Source organism: Centruroides sculpturatus, unplaced genomic scaffold (genome assembly GCF_000671375.1).
Source record: "Centruroides sculpturatus isolate CEXI.00-Female unplaced genomic scaffold, Cexi_2.0 scaffold193, whole genome shotgun sequence".
Classification (NCBI taxonomy): domain Eukaryota; kingdom Metazoa; phylum Arthropoda; class Arachnida; order Scorpiones; family Buthidae; genus Centruroides; species Centruroides sculpturatus.
The window spans coordinates 396543-413436 of record NW_019384402.1 but is presented as its reverse complement, the minus strand read 5'-3'; the positions used below and the strand labels follow the sequence as shown (position 1 = coordinate 413436).

At 32.6% G+C, this 16894-nt stretch overlaps 1 protein-coding gene across 1 annotated transcript in view; it reads left to right on the top strand.

The window, feature by feature from the left end:
• Positions 1-16894, top strand: part of LOC111618679 (E3 ubiquitin-protein ligase LRSAM1-like) — a 59277-nt gene that overhangs the window by 37869 nt on the left and 4514 nt on the right. The window contains exons 5-7 of the mRNA XM_023360243.1: positions 1002-1076; positions 10784-10852; positions 14943-15027. Of these exons, the coding sequence (XP_023216011.1) occupies positions 1002-1076; positions 10784-10852; positions 14943-15027 (229 nt within the window). The remainder of the gene's footprint in view (positions 1-1001; positions 1077-10783; positions 10853-14942; positions 15028-16894) is intronic.

Sequence of the window (16894 nt, the reverse complement as noted above, 5' to 3'; positions counted from 1 at the left end):
GAGAGTGTGCAGGGCGTCCCCAATAACAGAGTCATTGCAGTCACATTTGTCGTCTTCTCTTTTGCCAAACTGAGCGAGGTAGGCTGGGAAATTCCCATGCTTGGTGAGGCACTGCGTAAGATAATAGGAAGGGGTGATGTGCTTTAGGAGTTGACGACTCCTAACAGATGGCAGAAATTTGAAAGTAAGCCTTCCAGTTGGAGAATCTGTCCAATCCTTCTGCCACTCCTCGATGATCTGATTGTATAATAGTTTGTTAATGTAAGTGATGGGGACCTTCCCAAAGGAGCAGTACTTTCTTATACTCCTATTGGTCTTCAGCAAAAACTTAATCTTTTACAAGATTATTATTATAGGACTAATAGATTACATATTAATGAGGCTAAATCTAAGATAATGATTTTTCGGAGAGGAGGTAAGCTGGGAAAGGCTGATAAATTCTATTTATTCAATTCTGAATTGGAAGTGGTGATGTCCTATAAATATTTGTTGAACTAATAGAGATGTAATTAGTTTGATAAACTTTAACAATATAAAGTGAATTTAATTTATAAATTTATTTAAAATAAAGGATTTATATGTATTATATATCATATTACATCAGTGTTTTCCAAAGTGTGGTATGTGTATCCCAGAGTTATACAAATGGTGTTCAGGAAGTATATGGCAATTTTAGCTATGTACTACTGATACATAGAATCATTATGAATTAAAAATACTATAGAAATGAATTATTTTAAATGTATATATATGCTTCAATAAATTATATATTTTGTGTGAATTCTCCAACTCAATATGTGGTAAGTGCTGCATTTGGGTAATTCACAAAAGATCTTTATTCTTTTTGACAAGAAGATACTTAGTACTTATGTAAAGTTAAGGAGGTGGTATACAATTTTAAAACTTTGGGAAATACTGTATTAGATTTACTATCAGTGTTATATGATCATTGCAGCTTCCATAAATTAATTTTATTAAAATCTTTAATAAAATTATTACAGGTTTTGTCATTACATAATAATAAACTAACTTCTTTACATGGTGGTGGCAGTTTACAAGATCTGTCTGGTTTGAAGGTAAATGTAAATTTAATATGTAAATTTTCATTTGTTTTAATAAAAAATTATATAAAATTATATTTACTTATCAGTTTTATAAATTATAATAATAATAATAATCTGTTTAATGTTTATATTGCAAATAACAATTCATATTTTGAAAGTTATTCATATTTATCAATATTTATTAATTCAAACAACTTAGATATAGTTACAGTACAATAGAACTCCAGTTACCCAAAATAAATGGACTTACCTGTTTCAGATAAACAGATTTTTGGATAATCGAGAGATTTAAATTTCAGTGTAAAAGTACAAAGAAGCAGTAAACCTGTACATCCCAAAGCATGTTTAGTGTAATTACAGTACTGTACATGTATTAACTATATTGAAAATAGTCTGATATTTTATTTTGTAATTTCTTTTGATGATGTTTTTTCTGAAATGTCACTCTGCCATTTTATTAACAGTATGTTGACTGGTGAAACCTCCTTGCTTTTTGAAGAAAACATAAAGCAATCTGCAGCAACAAAACTTTTAAGTACTATACCATATTTTCCATTAATTTTCTCATATTCAATACAGTATATTTTAATAATCAGTAGTTTGGTTTCAAATGACAAAGGCCAAGTGTTTTGCCACCTTCACTTCTACCAAGAAACTCCATTAGTGAAATCAGATGATGGATATGTGGAAAGTTGTAGTCTGCATTTAAATTAATATTTTTATTGAAATTCCATTACGTAAAGATTACATCCAGTTGTGAAGTGTCATAAACTTCTCCAAAATGTTGGTGACTCTGAAGACAACAGTTGGAGATATGACTTTTAACTTGTATACAAAAGACAGGCCAAGATCATCACTAAATTTTCTCAAACTGTGCAGGATGAAATTTTATAATTTTGCATTATTTCATAAAGTAGAAAGGAATTTTATTGCTCAATCAGAGGATCCAACTGAAACTGGTAGAGGTGGAGGGAGAATCAATATTTTGCACATTATTATACAGATAGCAGACAAAATTGTTTGAAGCAGAAAAAAGCCAATTATCAAGCACAAGAAGATTGGAACTTTATCAATGGTCAATAATGGAAACGGTATGCATGGATCACAATTTTTCATCACTTTAAATGAAGACCTGGATTATTTAGATGGTGTTCACACAATTTTTGGAGAATTAATAGAAGGTCTTGTAAGATTAACTGGGGGCCAAGGGGGCATCCCGAGTGACCACTTACTCAGCAACAGGTCAGTGAAACCCGATCTCGTCTATTGGATGGCTCTACAATAAATTGTTAGTGGGATTGCAAGATCTAGCTGACATCAGGATGCTGACACCAGTTAGGATAGAGTTAAATGTGTCCTAACCTGCAAATTGTAACCAATGATTGAATAGGAGGTCTAAAATTATTGAGTGTGGAGGTCGTGAACAAGTCGATAAGATTTGATAGACACAGGTAGCCAGGTTAACGAATAAAAATATAAGTTTAATATAAAATGTCTAAACCTAAGAATACACAGAAATATGTTATATACATCTAAGGCTACATGACAAAGATATCTACGTGCTCCATTCGCATTCTATCCACTATTTGCTCTTGAGAGAGAGAGTTTACAAAAATACCTCAGAGAGAGATGTGGTTCTCTGTCTTGTGAAGGTGAGCTGCAATCGATGTCTTCCTTTCTTATACAGCAATTCAGGCCGTCGTCTTCTACGGAAAAGTCTGCTTTAGGCTGTTCCGGATATGATGGGATGGAAGTCTTCTCCTTTGTTTGTGGAGTCCATCTTGTGATTGCCGTTCTGGGGATAGCTGCTGGGAACTGGGTGGCTGTCTCCGGTGTATTGTTGTCCAGGTTGGTCCACTACGACTTGATTTCTCGCCTCCCTTTTATCGATTTAGTTTGAGAAAAAGAGTCAGGTGATTGACTGTTTGGCGATTCGTCTGCAGGTGTGTGGTCAGAGGTGAGCCGTTGATGACATAAAACTATTGTTATATGGAGCTGTCATGACCATATTTGGTTCCAGACTTGTACACTTCCTTCTATTCAAGCATCGACAATTGACTTTCTGCTCCTTTAACACTGGGTTGTTTATTGTTTAGTACTGGGATGTTATATTTCTCAGCTAGTTGTTGATAGTATGGGTGATATTCAATCTGTTTCCCGTGCAATGTTTTCTTTATGATTGCAACAGAGAAATAGGCTTAAGATTTTTCCAAATTTTATGCAAAATTGCACCTTGATTCTCACAGTCTTGATGCCATAAAAACTCTTAATGAAACTATCTGTGATGAAGCAAACAGACCATAAGACATAAGGATATGTCATACTGTCATTTTGGAGGATTCGTTTGATGATCTAAGTGGATTGGTAATCCCAGATTGTTCTTCAGAGCTTTCAAAAGAAGTGTTCAAAATGACTCTAATAGCAACTGATGAAGAAATAGATGATTCTAGGGGTAAGCGTATTGAAGAGATTGAAGAAGAAATTAAAGATGAAGAAGCCAAAGCCCAAGCGATTATATTAGAAATGGTTGGTGTCCTGATGCTGATATTAAACCACCAGATAATTTTCTTTTTGTTTGCGAATTAAATCTTGTAATAATTAGTATTACTTTTCAACTATTAAATCTCTAACTGCATTATTAATTACTACATTCCACTATACCTTTAAAATGCAGTCTACTTTTGTCTAGTTCTCTAACGTTTTCGGTCTAATTCATAGACCTTCTTCAGGATTGATGTAAAAAAATTTTAAAAATTTGAACTTTCCCAACGGTAATTCGAACAACGCACGTTCTATAATCTTCAGATATTCGATCGCGCATGTCCATTAGCTCTTTATAATGCCGCCGCTCTCCATGCCGATGCTATTCTACTTGACTCTCGAAAATTTATATTTAGCCCCTTTTTTCTGTATTTATAAATGTGCCATGCCTCTGCATACTTTAGATGTCGTATATTAGCAATCTTTTGTATAATATCCGCCTTGCTCCATTCGATTGTAATCTCTGCAGGATCCGCGATAGCATAATTGGCCAAAGCCGTGATCGGTTGTTTAGATCTTATATTTTTTTCGTGCTCCTTCAATCTTTCTCTTAATGATCTCTTTGTGGCTCCTATATAATATAACTCTTTCTTTAGCCTTTTATCATGCAACGGTATTCTGTACACACCTGGAACTAGCCTCCTGTCTATTGGTGTTTTGTCATTTCTTAGCATTTGGAATATTGTCGTGTTTCTCTTATATGCTATTTTCTTTTTGCTCTCTACTCCTATTTTTCTGTATATGCCACTTAACGGTGCTCTGTATTCCATTACGGTGAACTCCTTTTTTTCTTTCTTATCTTTAGTCTTATTGCATCCTTTTTCCGCTTCTTGTATTAAGGCTTTTACTTTACTTTGCTTAAGTCCTACATCTCTTGCTAATTTTGCAATGTAATCAAGTTCTTTACGTGTGTCATATATCCTGCTACAATGAGTGTATGCTCTTTTAATAATAACGCTGCTAGTTTGTAGTTTGTTGGGTCATGCGAGGACCATGGTATCAAATCCGGAACGTACGTCGGTTTTCTATACACTTTTGTAACAATTTGCTCTTTATCATCTATTTCGACCTCTATATCCAAGAAGTGTACTCTTTTTTGATCTTTTTTTCGAATTACCGTTGGGAAAGTTCAAATTTTTTTACATCAGTCCTGAAGAAGGTCTATGAATTAGACCGAAAACGTTAGAGAACTAGACAAAAGTAGACTGCATTTTAAAGGTATAGTGGAATGTAGTAATTACTTTTCAACATTCAAGAACAGAAAACTAGAAGATGAAATGCTTGACATCTTAAAGATACAAAATTATCATCTTTCTAATGTTTTCAATCTACTCTAAAGGTCTTAATCAGGAAATTAGAACATAATGGGATGTTCATTGAATCTTTGAACAGGAAAATTTAATTTTGTATTGAGTACAATTTAAATCAAAGTTTAATGTAAGTTGTATCTGAAGATTTAAAGAACATTCAATGAACATTCAGTTATATTCTAATTTCCTGAAGATCTTCAGAGTAGATTGAAAACATTAGAAAGGTGATAATTTTGACAACTGCTTGATTAATTTTGAGGTTGGTGGAGATTTTACTTACTATTAAGCTCTTCCAGTTCATATTTGAAGAATTATTAATGTACACAATAAACTACTACTTACTTTTACATTTTATTTTTAAATAAGCCTTTAATAAAAAAACTTATGACTCCTATATTGAATGATGTATTAAAAACAAAATGTCTATTATTAATAGGTCTAACAATCAACAAACATTTCAGTCTCTATGAATATGGTATCAGACTCTTATAGTATTATGCATTTTGTTCAAGGGAAAGAGAAAGATTAGCCAATGTGGAATGTTACATTAAAATATTATCATCATCTCTTTCATTGAATTGCTAAAAATATACTAAGAAAGAGAACTATATAAAACCTGTTACTTATGAATGATCTTAAACATTGTTCCTGTTAATAATAATGGTTTACTGGGACAAGCTTCTTCTTTAAAATGAAAATATGTGGTATATGTGGTGCCTCAAACATTACTTCAACTGGATGTAATCTTTATGTAATGGAATAGCTTGTGATGAAGTATAGTAATGTTTGGGGCACACAAAATTAGCAGTATATCTTAAGAAGTTAATTCTAAAACTGCTGACATCACGTAATGCATCTTGACTAGTCATCCTATTTCTCCATTTACCTTTGTTTACATATCCTTAATCTTCAGAGAATGAAAAACCTTCAGGACAGTACAAGCTTTGATTTTTCTATGTTGGATATATCTTGTGTATGTAGAAAATTGTAAAGACAAACTGTAGATAAAACTGTCAATTCAACTATTGTATTTTAATGTTTGCAATTATGGGCTGTCAGAAGATATGCCAATGTGCAGCCAAAATGCCAAAAGCATTTTTTTTACTACTTGATGAAGCATGTGGTAATCAGTACTTAAATACAGGAGCTTCCCTACTTGTCTATATGAAAAAGGATTTAAGACATTAAGTTAGACTTCAAGAATAGAAGTGTTTGTGTCATTTCAAAAAAATTTTAAGAAACTGAAGAGAATAAAAACTAATATTTTTTCATATAATTTTCAATATATGATTTGCCTCAAGACCAATATTCCAGAATTTGAAGAAAATTCTAGAGAAAGTTATTTGGTTTTAAGTTCTCTATGGCATTGTACTATCAAGATAAGATAGCTTGTGATGAAGTATAGTACAATCACTTCTCGACTTACAATGGGGTTCGGTTACACAACTTTGAACATAAGTTGAAATGATTGTAAGTCGAATTTTATACAAAAATAAATAATATNTGAAAATGATTTACCCACAATATTGAATATCACAGCATTAAAGTTTTCTATTTTATTAATTAACACCTATTAATAATATAATAATAAACTCAGAAAGAATTAAACAGAAATGAAGCAATACATAAAAATATTTTCTGTTTACCAGTCATTTTGTATTTTCAACATTTAGGCTCCTTCTCAATATTCAATTTTTTGTTTCTCTTATTTTACAATTTCACCTACAATGAACTTCTATTGTAAATTAAGGAGAGAGAGAGAAACATTATTTCAGTATTTGAGATAACACTATAATAAACTATATATCAAAATGTGTAATATATTACAACAAGATATATATACAGACAGTGGTTGATCAGTTAACGAACAGTTCGGATAGCGAACAAATCGGATAACGAACACTTTCGGGAAAGATTTTTATGATCAGACAACGAACACATGTTCGGTTAATGAACACTTTACTGAACAAACATAAAAAAAAAAGCGATGGAAAATAACGAAAACCGATTGATTTTCCCGTGTCTTCGGATAACAATTCAAAACCTTTCGGAGCGTGGGAAACGTCAACATCAACGTCAACCCGATACCAATCGGATAGTATAATATTCCTCCAAATTTTGAAACTCTCCCTTGTAATTCCAGCTTTTTGTTTACCTTTCTGACAAATAATTTTTTATAGTATTTGCGAGACTGTCGGACGGGCACTCATTAAGTTTTGCGTTGGGGTTTATTTACGAAAGATGAAAGTTTAATTGTCCCATCGGATATTCATTAACGTTATAATACCAAATTTCGAATTTCATCCGGGCCTTGCGTTTAAATAATTTTTTGCGGGCTAGTCAATTTCTATTCTCTGAATTTTAGTAAGTGCTTTTCTGAACTTTTTATTTAAAAAAGAAACTGATAATATTATGGAGCCTGGAAAGAGGAGTGTCAAGAACTGTGCTCACCGTGCAAGCAAGAGATAATAGCCAAGGTAGAAAGTGGGCACAAGATGTCTAATATTGCTAGGCAGAATGGCTTGAACAGGTCTACAGTAGGCACAATCTTAGCTATAAAAGATATATCGAGAAGTCTCGAGCTGCTAATGGAGTCATGAAAATCACATCTGAGAAATAAAGAGCATTTTAGAGCTCATAATGGAACCTGAAACTGATCTGTCAACAGAACTCCAAGAACTCTCAAATGAAGAATACCAAGAAACTCGGCGAGATGTGTTTTCTTTTGAAAAAGAGGAAGACGAAAGAGGACCAATGTAGACATCTACTACTAAAGAACTTTTGAAAAAGTGGGAGAATGTCAGAAGAACGATCATCCAAGTGTCATCCAAACCAAAATAAGGTTAATGGAGTTGTCAATCTCTACAATTACAATACTATTAATTACTTCTGAAAAATCCTGATGAAAAGAGAAAAACAATCGACATTGGACAGATTCTTTAACCCCCACAAGTGGAAAAAACATGTCTAAAAAATGCAAGACTACATATATATGTATTTTTACTATTACATATAAATAAACGTAGTAAAAAAGTATTTATTTTTTTATTTTTTGGAGTCTCTGGAACGAATTAATCAAATTCCCATGAAAACCTATGGTAAATCGATAATCGGTTAATGAACAAAGTCTTGGAACGGATTATGTTCGTTAACTGATCACCCACTGTATATACTATTATATTATATATATATATATATATAAGCATTATTCTGGATTATTGTCATCATCTGTGCTACTGATACTCATTACTGATTCTTGAGATTTATCAGCAAGTGTAGTAGTAGTGCTTTTTGTTTTTATTAACAATCCAATTTTGTTTGGATAGTTTGTTGTTTCTTTTCATTATAAATTTAATTATAACAGGCAAGTGCCTGGTGAATGTTGTGTTGTACCTTTGAAAATCTATTGTCGTCTGAGTCCATATTTTCAAATTTTTTAATTGCCTCATTATTGTTGCTAAAATCTGATGCCATTTCTTTCAGCACAAATGTTTTGGGTGGTTTTTTTGTGTTCATCCAGTTCTTTTAGCTCCATTACATTTTTAACTGCAACTTATTGTTCCTCAATCTCAATCAGGTCTTGGTTTGTGAGTTCCTCCATATTATTTTCCAAAAGTTGATTTACATCTTCATTATCAACTTCCAAATTTAATTGTTGAGCAAATTGTACAATAACATTAACTACCTCTTCTATTTCCTCTTTTCTATTAAAGTTCATATTGTTATTAAAAATTTTTAAGAGTTTGTTCCATATGCTGTTCATACATTTCGTTGTTGCATTGGACCATCCTTCTAATATATTCTTTACTGCATGAAAATGTTATAATTTTTCCAAAATTCTCTCAATGTCTGATCTTTCTCAGTTCCTGCAATTGCTTAGGCAAAAGTGATTCTTAAATAATGTACTTTGAAGTTAGCAATACACCCTTGATCCATCAGCTGTAGTATGTATGCTTGTGGTATTAGATGGTAAATAAACCTGTTTTATGTTTGGATGGAACTTTCCTAAGTGTGGAGGGTGACCTGGAGCATTGTCAAGAAGCAATACAATTTTAAAAGCAATGTCTTTTTCATCACAATATTTCTTTACTTCTGCAACGAAGCAGTTGTTAAACCAGTCTTCAAAAAAGGCATTGTGTTATCCATGCCTTCTTATTGGTACGATAATGTAGTGGTAATGTGTCCTTACTGATTTCTTTGAAGGCTCTTGAGTTTTGGGAATGATATATCATAAACGGCTTCAATTTATAACCAGCAACATTTCCACCCAACAAAAGGGTAGCACGATCTTTAAATGCTTTAAAACTGGGCATGCATTTAGCTTTTTTTTGAATGTATGTCCGTTCAGGCATTTTTTTTCCAATATAACACAGTTTCATCCACATTAAAAATTTGTTCCTTCTTCAAGCATCACTTCAAAATTGTCCTTGAAGATTTTGGCAGCTTTTGAATCTGCACTTGCTGCCTCTTCACAAATCTTCATATTATGGAAATTTTCATGTTTTTTAAACCTTTCAAACCAGCCAGAACTTGTATTGAAATTTTGGTCATAGTTGTCACCCTTCTTTAAATCTTCAAAAAGACTGCATGCTTTAGTTTGAATGGTCATGAGACTTAGTGGAACATTCTTCTGTAATAAATCTTCCATCCAANAGTACCTGTTGGTGCAAGGTGTGATCTCCAACAACACCGAAGAGAAGGTCCCTGAGGATGCAAAAAGCTGGGGGGAGCTCCACTGAGGGGTATAAAGACTTAAAGTCCAATACAGTGATAAATTGTGGAGGAGAGGTGAGATCCTTCAGGAGGGAAATGAGGTACACAGAGTTAGTGATGCTGTACTTTTCTTTCGTTTTTTATATTGCCTAAGGAAGAACTATTAACCTGTCCTACGTTGATCCCGAAAATTTTTGGGTTGACCTCATTGACCTGCGTGGGCGATCCCGAATATTTCCGTGTTTACATTGAAACATTTTTGATACTAGATGTCGCTTCGCGTCATAATTCCATCCAAGTCTTTAAACATTTTTCTATTTCATGTATGGGACCATTTTTTTTTTTTTTTTTTGTGATGATGGTTGATTTTACTGATGCCGATCTCTTTACTGCTTCACAAATTCGTTCTTTGTCCTTTATTATAGTTGAAAAGGTTGAATGCGACAATTTGTGTTCATGTGACAAGTTTGACACTGTTTTGCTGCATTTATTCTGTTTTATTAATTTTATTTTAATCTCTAAGTCTATTGTCTTTCTTTTCTTTTCATTGGTCTTACCAGCTATTTTAAGACTAAAATATTGCAAATCAATGTAAAATAAAGTAGAATTTTCAATTTAATCTGAGAGTAAACTACTTATAACAAAACAATTAGCCACCTTACACAAGCACACGTGAAGGGTAACTAACCGCACAACAAAACTAAAGATGACGCAATCGATTGCAGAAGCATGCAAGATATATATGTATATGGTATATATTTCACAAAATCTATAAAAAATTGATACATTTAAAAAATTTTTTTATGAAATTTTTTCGTCATAAGTGCGAATGGTTGTAAGTCGAGGTAGTCGTAACTTGAGAAGTTACTGTAATGTATTAGCTAGACTTTCTTTACACTACATTACTAGTTGAAATCATTAACATAATACTGAAATCATTCTTGCATAGAATTCATATTTCTTGATAGATGAGCCTGAAATTGATATGATTTCAATTTTTATGGCTTTTTAGTTGAAATGTGACAATAATTATTTAATTTTACTTAGAAATATGTATTAATTATTGTTTATTATATTCAGTGTATTTTATAATAACCATATACACTTACATATTTTCAGTTAAGAAATTAAAAATGTAATTTTGTTTTTTATTAGGTCTTTGATTTGCATGTAAATAAGATACACAAACTTCCAGAAGATATTGGTGTACTAAGTTCTTTACAAGTAAGAATTTTAAAAGAAATATATGATTAAAAATAAATAAACCACAATCAAGGAACCAATTTTTAAAAAATTAAAAAAAAAATATTTTTGATATTTTTCAAAACATAAACTGTATGAAATGAGAATCTTTAAAACTCTAAATTTCAAAGAATTTAAAAAATTGTAATGGAGGAACTAATTTTAAAAAATTGGCTCTTTGTGTTTATATATTATTGTCACATTTTCTTGTAAAACATTTTCAAATATTAATATTAAAAAAATTATTTTTAACATTTTGCTCCTGAAAAGTTTCTCAAAGACTTGATTAGATGTAATGTTCTTATTTTTCTTTACTTTTCCTAATTCCAAATATAAAAGAGCTGACAGGTGAAAGATTTCAGTACAGTAGAGTTTTAAATCTAACAAGCAATTATTTATTGTGACAACATAATAATGCCAGGCTGCAATTTTTAATTTATTTAATTTAAAATGTATGTCCCCACCTCAAATTAGTAGTGCCTTTTCTCTGTACATCATACTTTTCTGTTAGCAATAGAGTCATGCTAGACATTATCTAATTCCTTTCAGAGGAAAATTTTTGAATTGAAATAATGTCACTTTCAGTTCACACCAGACATTTATATACAGTTAATTGGGGCCTCCTGCCCAAAGCTTTCTGTATCTAGTCTCATCTTTTATCTGTCTAACTCCATTCTTGATATTAAAGAAGGACAGAGATGTATAACAGTGGGAATTTATAGGTTCAAAATTTTTGTCAAATTACAGTCCAACAATATAAATTAAGATGTAGATTTATTGAGCTACAGCTACTACTTGTTTGTAAAGTGCTTTAGACTACATCTTAGTGAGGCCACAGTTGTATTCCTAACTGTGAGTGGAGCCAATCTTTTTTTCTGCAATTGGTTAATTCTTGTTAGTTTATTAGAGTTAAGTTGCATAAAGCTTTGATAATACTGTAATTGGTGCTGCTGTTTACACACACACAGAGGTTAGTGGTTTGGCCAGTTCCACATCATGATAAAGAGGGAGGATTGGCAGTAAGAAATATAATCAGCCATAAAATGTATGCTATATCCCTTTGAACAAGGAGCAGACATCAGTGATGTTATGCTACATGGAATAATAAGCTGAAGATGATGAACAATATATTTGATCCAGATTAGTTTTTTTAATCCAATTCATACATTAATGCATTATAATAACCAATGCATTAATATATGAATTTGATAAAAAGCTAATAGAATTACAACTGATTAGAAATAAAACTGTTTGTTCTAATAATGTTTGTTCTAAATATATTTCATGTTAAATGAAGAATAAGATGATTTCTTAAAGATGAAATATATTTTGTAAAATGCATATCAAGTCAGTATTTGAGTGAAGGAAATGTTTATTGGATAAAATTAGTTATGTGCCGGACCGTTAAAAATGTATATCCGTGGATACAGATACGGATCATTAGTGTCTAGATCTGCGGATACGGATATGGATCTCAACTTTTGTACCCAGTTGGTGCTTGGACTGATAGTTGATGCTTTGCGAGAGTATAGAGGTATAGAGTAAACACCTGGGAGTCTGTTCCGATTGGGGGAGTTTTTCCTGTTGTGAAGGATGTCCAAGATGGTCAGACATCTTCTATAGGTGATCCTAATGCAACGTTTGTTGGCGATCTCCTTATACGATGATGCAATGTACAGATTATACGTGATGGGGATCCATGTTTCATCTTCCAGTTGGTTGTCACCACGGGTGCAGATGGCAGGCCCATGTACGGAGCAGTGGTAACAATTAACCAATCTATGGATCAGCTTAGGATATCTGTGGTTGGTTGCTAGGTGTTTAATATGTGCTAATTTGGTGGCTAGAGCTCCTGGAGTGGACAAATGAGAAAATGCCCTCCTGATTAAAATGAGATGGTCTTGTACTGGAATGGGTCACATGACCCAACCGGGATGTAAAGAGAGGCCATACTTGGTTTATGGTAGACTGAGGTGTGGACAGTTGACCCTTCGATCCTGTTGATTAGATCCAAGAAGTGGACCTCCGTGCTGTTAGCCTGTTCGATTTCTACGGTTAAGCCATATGGGTTGTCATTAACTGATTCCACAAGTGCTGTCACGTCCAGTACATTTTTCCATAGGATGATGATGATGTCTATGTACCTTTTATATAAAATAATGTTAGGAGGAAAGTGCGGTAGGATCTTGTGCTCCAACTGCCTGATGACCATCTTGCATAAGTCCCCAGCAACTGGGCTCCCCATGGGGATCCCTCTGTTTTGCATGTAAACAGTTCCATTGAACATAAAAAACAAATTAAAACATATCAGGTGGGCCATCTCTAGTACCTGTTGGTGCAAGGTGTGATCTCCAACAACACCGAAGAGAAGGTCCCTGAGGATGCAAAAAGCTGGGGGGAGCTCCACTGAGGGGTATAAAGACTTAAAGTCCAATACAGTGATAAATTGTGGAGGAGAGGTGAGATCCTTCAGGAGGGAAATGAGGTACACGGAGTTAGTGATGCTGTACTTTTCTTTCGTTTTTTATATTGCCTAAGGAAGAACTATTAACCTGTCCTACGTTGATCCCGAAAATTTTTGGGTTGACCTCATTGACCTGCGTGGGCGATCCCGAATATTTCCGTGTTTACATTGAAACATTTTTGATACTAGATGTCGCTTCGCGTCATAATTTTTATATTAAAACGAACTTTTAAAATAAAATTTTTTTCGTTTTTAGATTATTCAATATATATACAGTAGAGCGTCGTTTATTCGAATCAATTGGGGACTGGGGTGGTTCGGATAACTTATTTTTTGGATAACCAATTATGTACGAAAAAATATATTAATTTATCCCATGTTAAAATTTTTCTCTGTTGCGTGTCGCTTCGCGTTGAATTTTCCTCAATGTTAAGCCTAATGAAGACTATTGTATCGTTAAAAATTATTTTTTTATTTTATACAAACAAAATAAATATATTGAAAAATATAAAAACAATAAAAAATTATACTTCAGATGTTAATTTAGTATCAAAAACGTAAAATATTTGAGTAACCCAAGAAATAGCCGAAGATTGCAGCGCCACAGCACTAGCGAAAATTTAAATTTGCCGACTGGAATGCTTTCGGATAACAGACGTTTCAGATAACCAGCTTTCGGATAAACGACGCTCTACTGTATTTTGTTTGTGAAACACAAAAAAATAATTTTTTACGATACAGTAAACACAATTTTTATTTTAAAAAAAAAATTAGGCTTAACAGCGATGAAAATTCAACATGGCGTCACATGCAACAAATAAAAATTTCAACATCGAATAGGTTAATGTTTGAAAACATTTGCAATATTTATCCGTCATAACGCTTACACCAGTAACAGGTTCAAGGTACGTGTTGATTTCATCCTGATGTTCTTTGAATGTAGAAGCTCCCCATGTATATTACATTTTTTGTTAAATATACAGTCGATTCCAGTTATTAGCCCGGTTGGTTAGTAGGACATGCCTTTTATTAGGACAAAACATTCAAGAACGAATTCAAATCCTATAATGCAAGCATAATTTACTTTGCCTACTGGACCCAAAATGCCGCTTAGTAGCCCTATTGGCACAGTATTTTTCTTGGAAAACTAAGCAAAAGAGAGACAAAAATTTGGATATTTTCATCTTTTTCATATGCAACCTCTGTCTGGTTTCTTTTATCAGCTGTCAATCATGGAAAGAAAATCTTCCCATTTTCTAGATTGTACTGCAATGATATTTTTTTGTACAGAAATAATTTTTAGTCATTAAAATGGTTTTATTGTGCTCAGATGTTTGTTTTATTGGTGAGAGCACGCGGTGACATAGCTCTTTAACATGACTTGTTATATTGTATCTCAATTGCATAACTTATTGGGATGTTCGTTTAGTAGCTCTGTCGTTTTGTAGCTCCAAAAAGCTCCAGTCCCGATGTCGTGCTATTAAGCAGAATCAACCATATTTATATTTAATTAATATTTTGTTTAAAAATTACTTAGATAAAGACAATAATTATATAATTTCATCCTTTTTTTAAAATTTCTCTCTAAAATGAATATTTATTTAATAGGTATTAAATTTAGAAAACAACAAACTAAAGAAGCTATCTCAATCTATACAACAATTGAAATATTTGCAAATTTTAAATATCAAAGGTAATTATAAAATGATGGATATGTTTTGTAATAAGTTAAAATCTTTACAATAATTACTGTATAAATTAGAAATTTATAACATGAATTATTTTTATAAAAATATCTTTTTGATAAAGTTGAACATGTAAATGAAAGACTTTCTTAAATCAGAGCTGGATCATAATAACTAGATTAATAAGTCCAGTTATTATAATCCAGTCCTGATATAAGAGTTGATCACGTTATCAATATTGTGACTTGTGTATTCTAATAGCTACTAATATTATCAAAATCTATTTTAACACATTAAATTTTCCAAAAATTTTATCCAAAATGACTAAAGTTTTTGTTCTTATTAAATTATTTTGTGTTTTCCAACCAGTGGCTGATAGTTAAAACCATTGAATGTAGCTTAGTTTTAGGTTCATGCCTGAACAATGGACTAACTATGTGAGTTTTATCATATATCCAGGGTCTGTACAGACCTGGAAAGTCAGGGAATAAGATTTTTAGCAGAAAAAGTCAGGGAAAGTTAGGGAATGGCATCAAAAGTCAGGGAACCTGCAAATACTGCAGAATCTGTCTGTTGCTCCTTTTTGATCTGAATATGTCTTTAAATTTGGTTTAGTATAGGAGGTCTATGAAAATTGGAGCAACAAAAAAAAATGGCAAGGTTTGTTGCACTTATATCATGTAAACTATAAGTGATGATCTAGCAATTTAAACTTTGTTGGATAAATTTATGTTCATATTTAAAATGTTGGATAGTGGGGGTGTGCAGCTGTGCAGAGGAGGGATAATAGCTGCATGTGAACACTGAAAATGGCAATGCTGTGCAATGTTTGGGCAGTGAAACTTTAGATTGCAAAGAGCTAGGACATTGAAATTAATCTTGATTTTTACAGAATGACAGGATCTACAATTAACTAATCACCAAACATATGCCGTAAATCCATATTTACGGCATATGTTTGGTGATTAGCTATATTACATCGGGTTTAGCGATGTTTATAGGATCTACAATATTATTTAGCATCAATAACTGTTAAAATAGAATTTGTAAAGTTATAAGCTGATAAGTGTGCAAGTGAAAGAAAATTTTTATAATGTTGAAGAAATTGCAAAGGAAATATGAATGGAAATGTAAGAAACATATATCATTAGGAAGAAAAATTTAAAATGAATCAGAAAAGCCTAAAATGACTAATGCTGAATGATGCAGATTTTATAGAGAGCTAAAACACGCTCAAGAAAACCTTTAAATATGCAGCCGTATTTATTAAATTCTAACGTTTTCGGTCATATTCAATGACCTTTCTCAAGAAAAACAGAAAAAATCGAACTCCGAACTTGAATTAACGATACAAGCGTTTTGGAACGTTTTTTAAAAATAATATTCTACTGGAATAACGCCATCTCTATATAACGGTTGTCATTATATAAATACATTAGCTATTAGAACGTTAAAAATATGACGTTCCGGATATAAAATAAAAATAAAAATAAAATACAGACATAAAATACCAAACATACACAATGTGTTTAGCAAATACATTAAATTAAGAATTTCTGCCCTTAAGTAAGTTGCCGCTGTCCATCGTTCTTGACTTTATAATATACTTGCTCGCCAGGCTGCCGATACTTTGCTTGAATCTCGGAAGTTGATAGCTAATCCTTTTTGGCTTGCTTTGCAGATATGCCAGGCTTCAGCGTACCGGAGGTGCTTTTTGTCGCGAACTATTTGTATCAATCTGGCTCGGTCCCATTCAGCTTTGACCTCTTGAGGGTCAGCTAAGACGTAAGTCGCCAGCGCTGTGCACGGTTGTTCGCTTCTTATGTTTCTCTGGTGTTCTGCCATCCTTTCTTTGAGGGATCTTCCGGTAGCTCC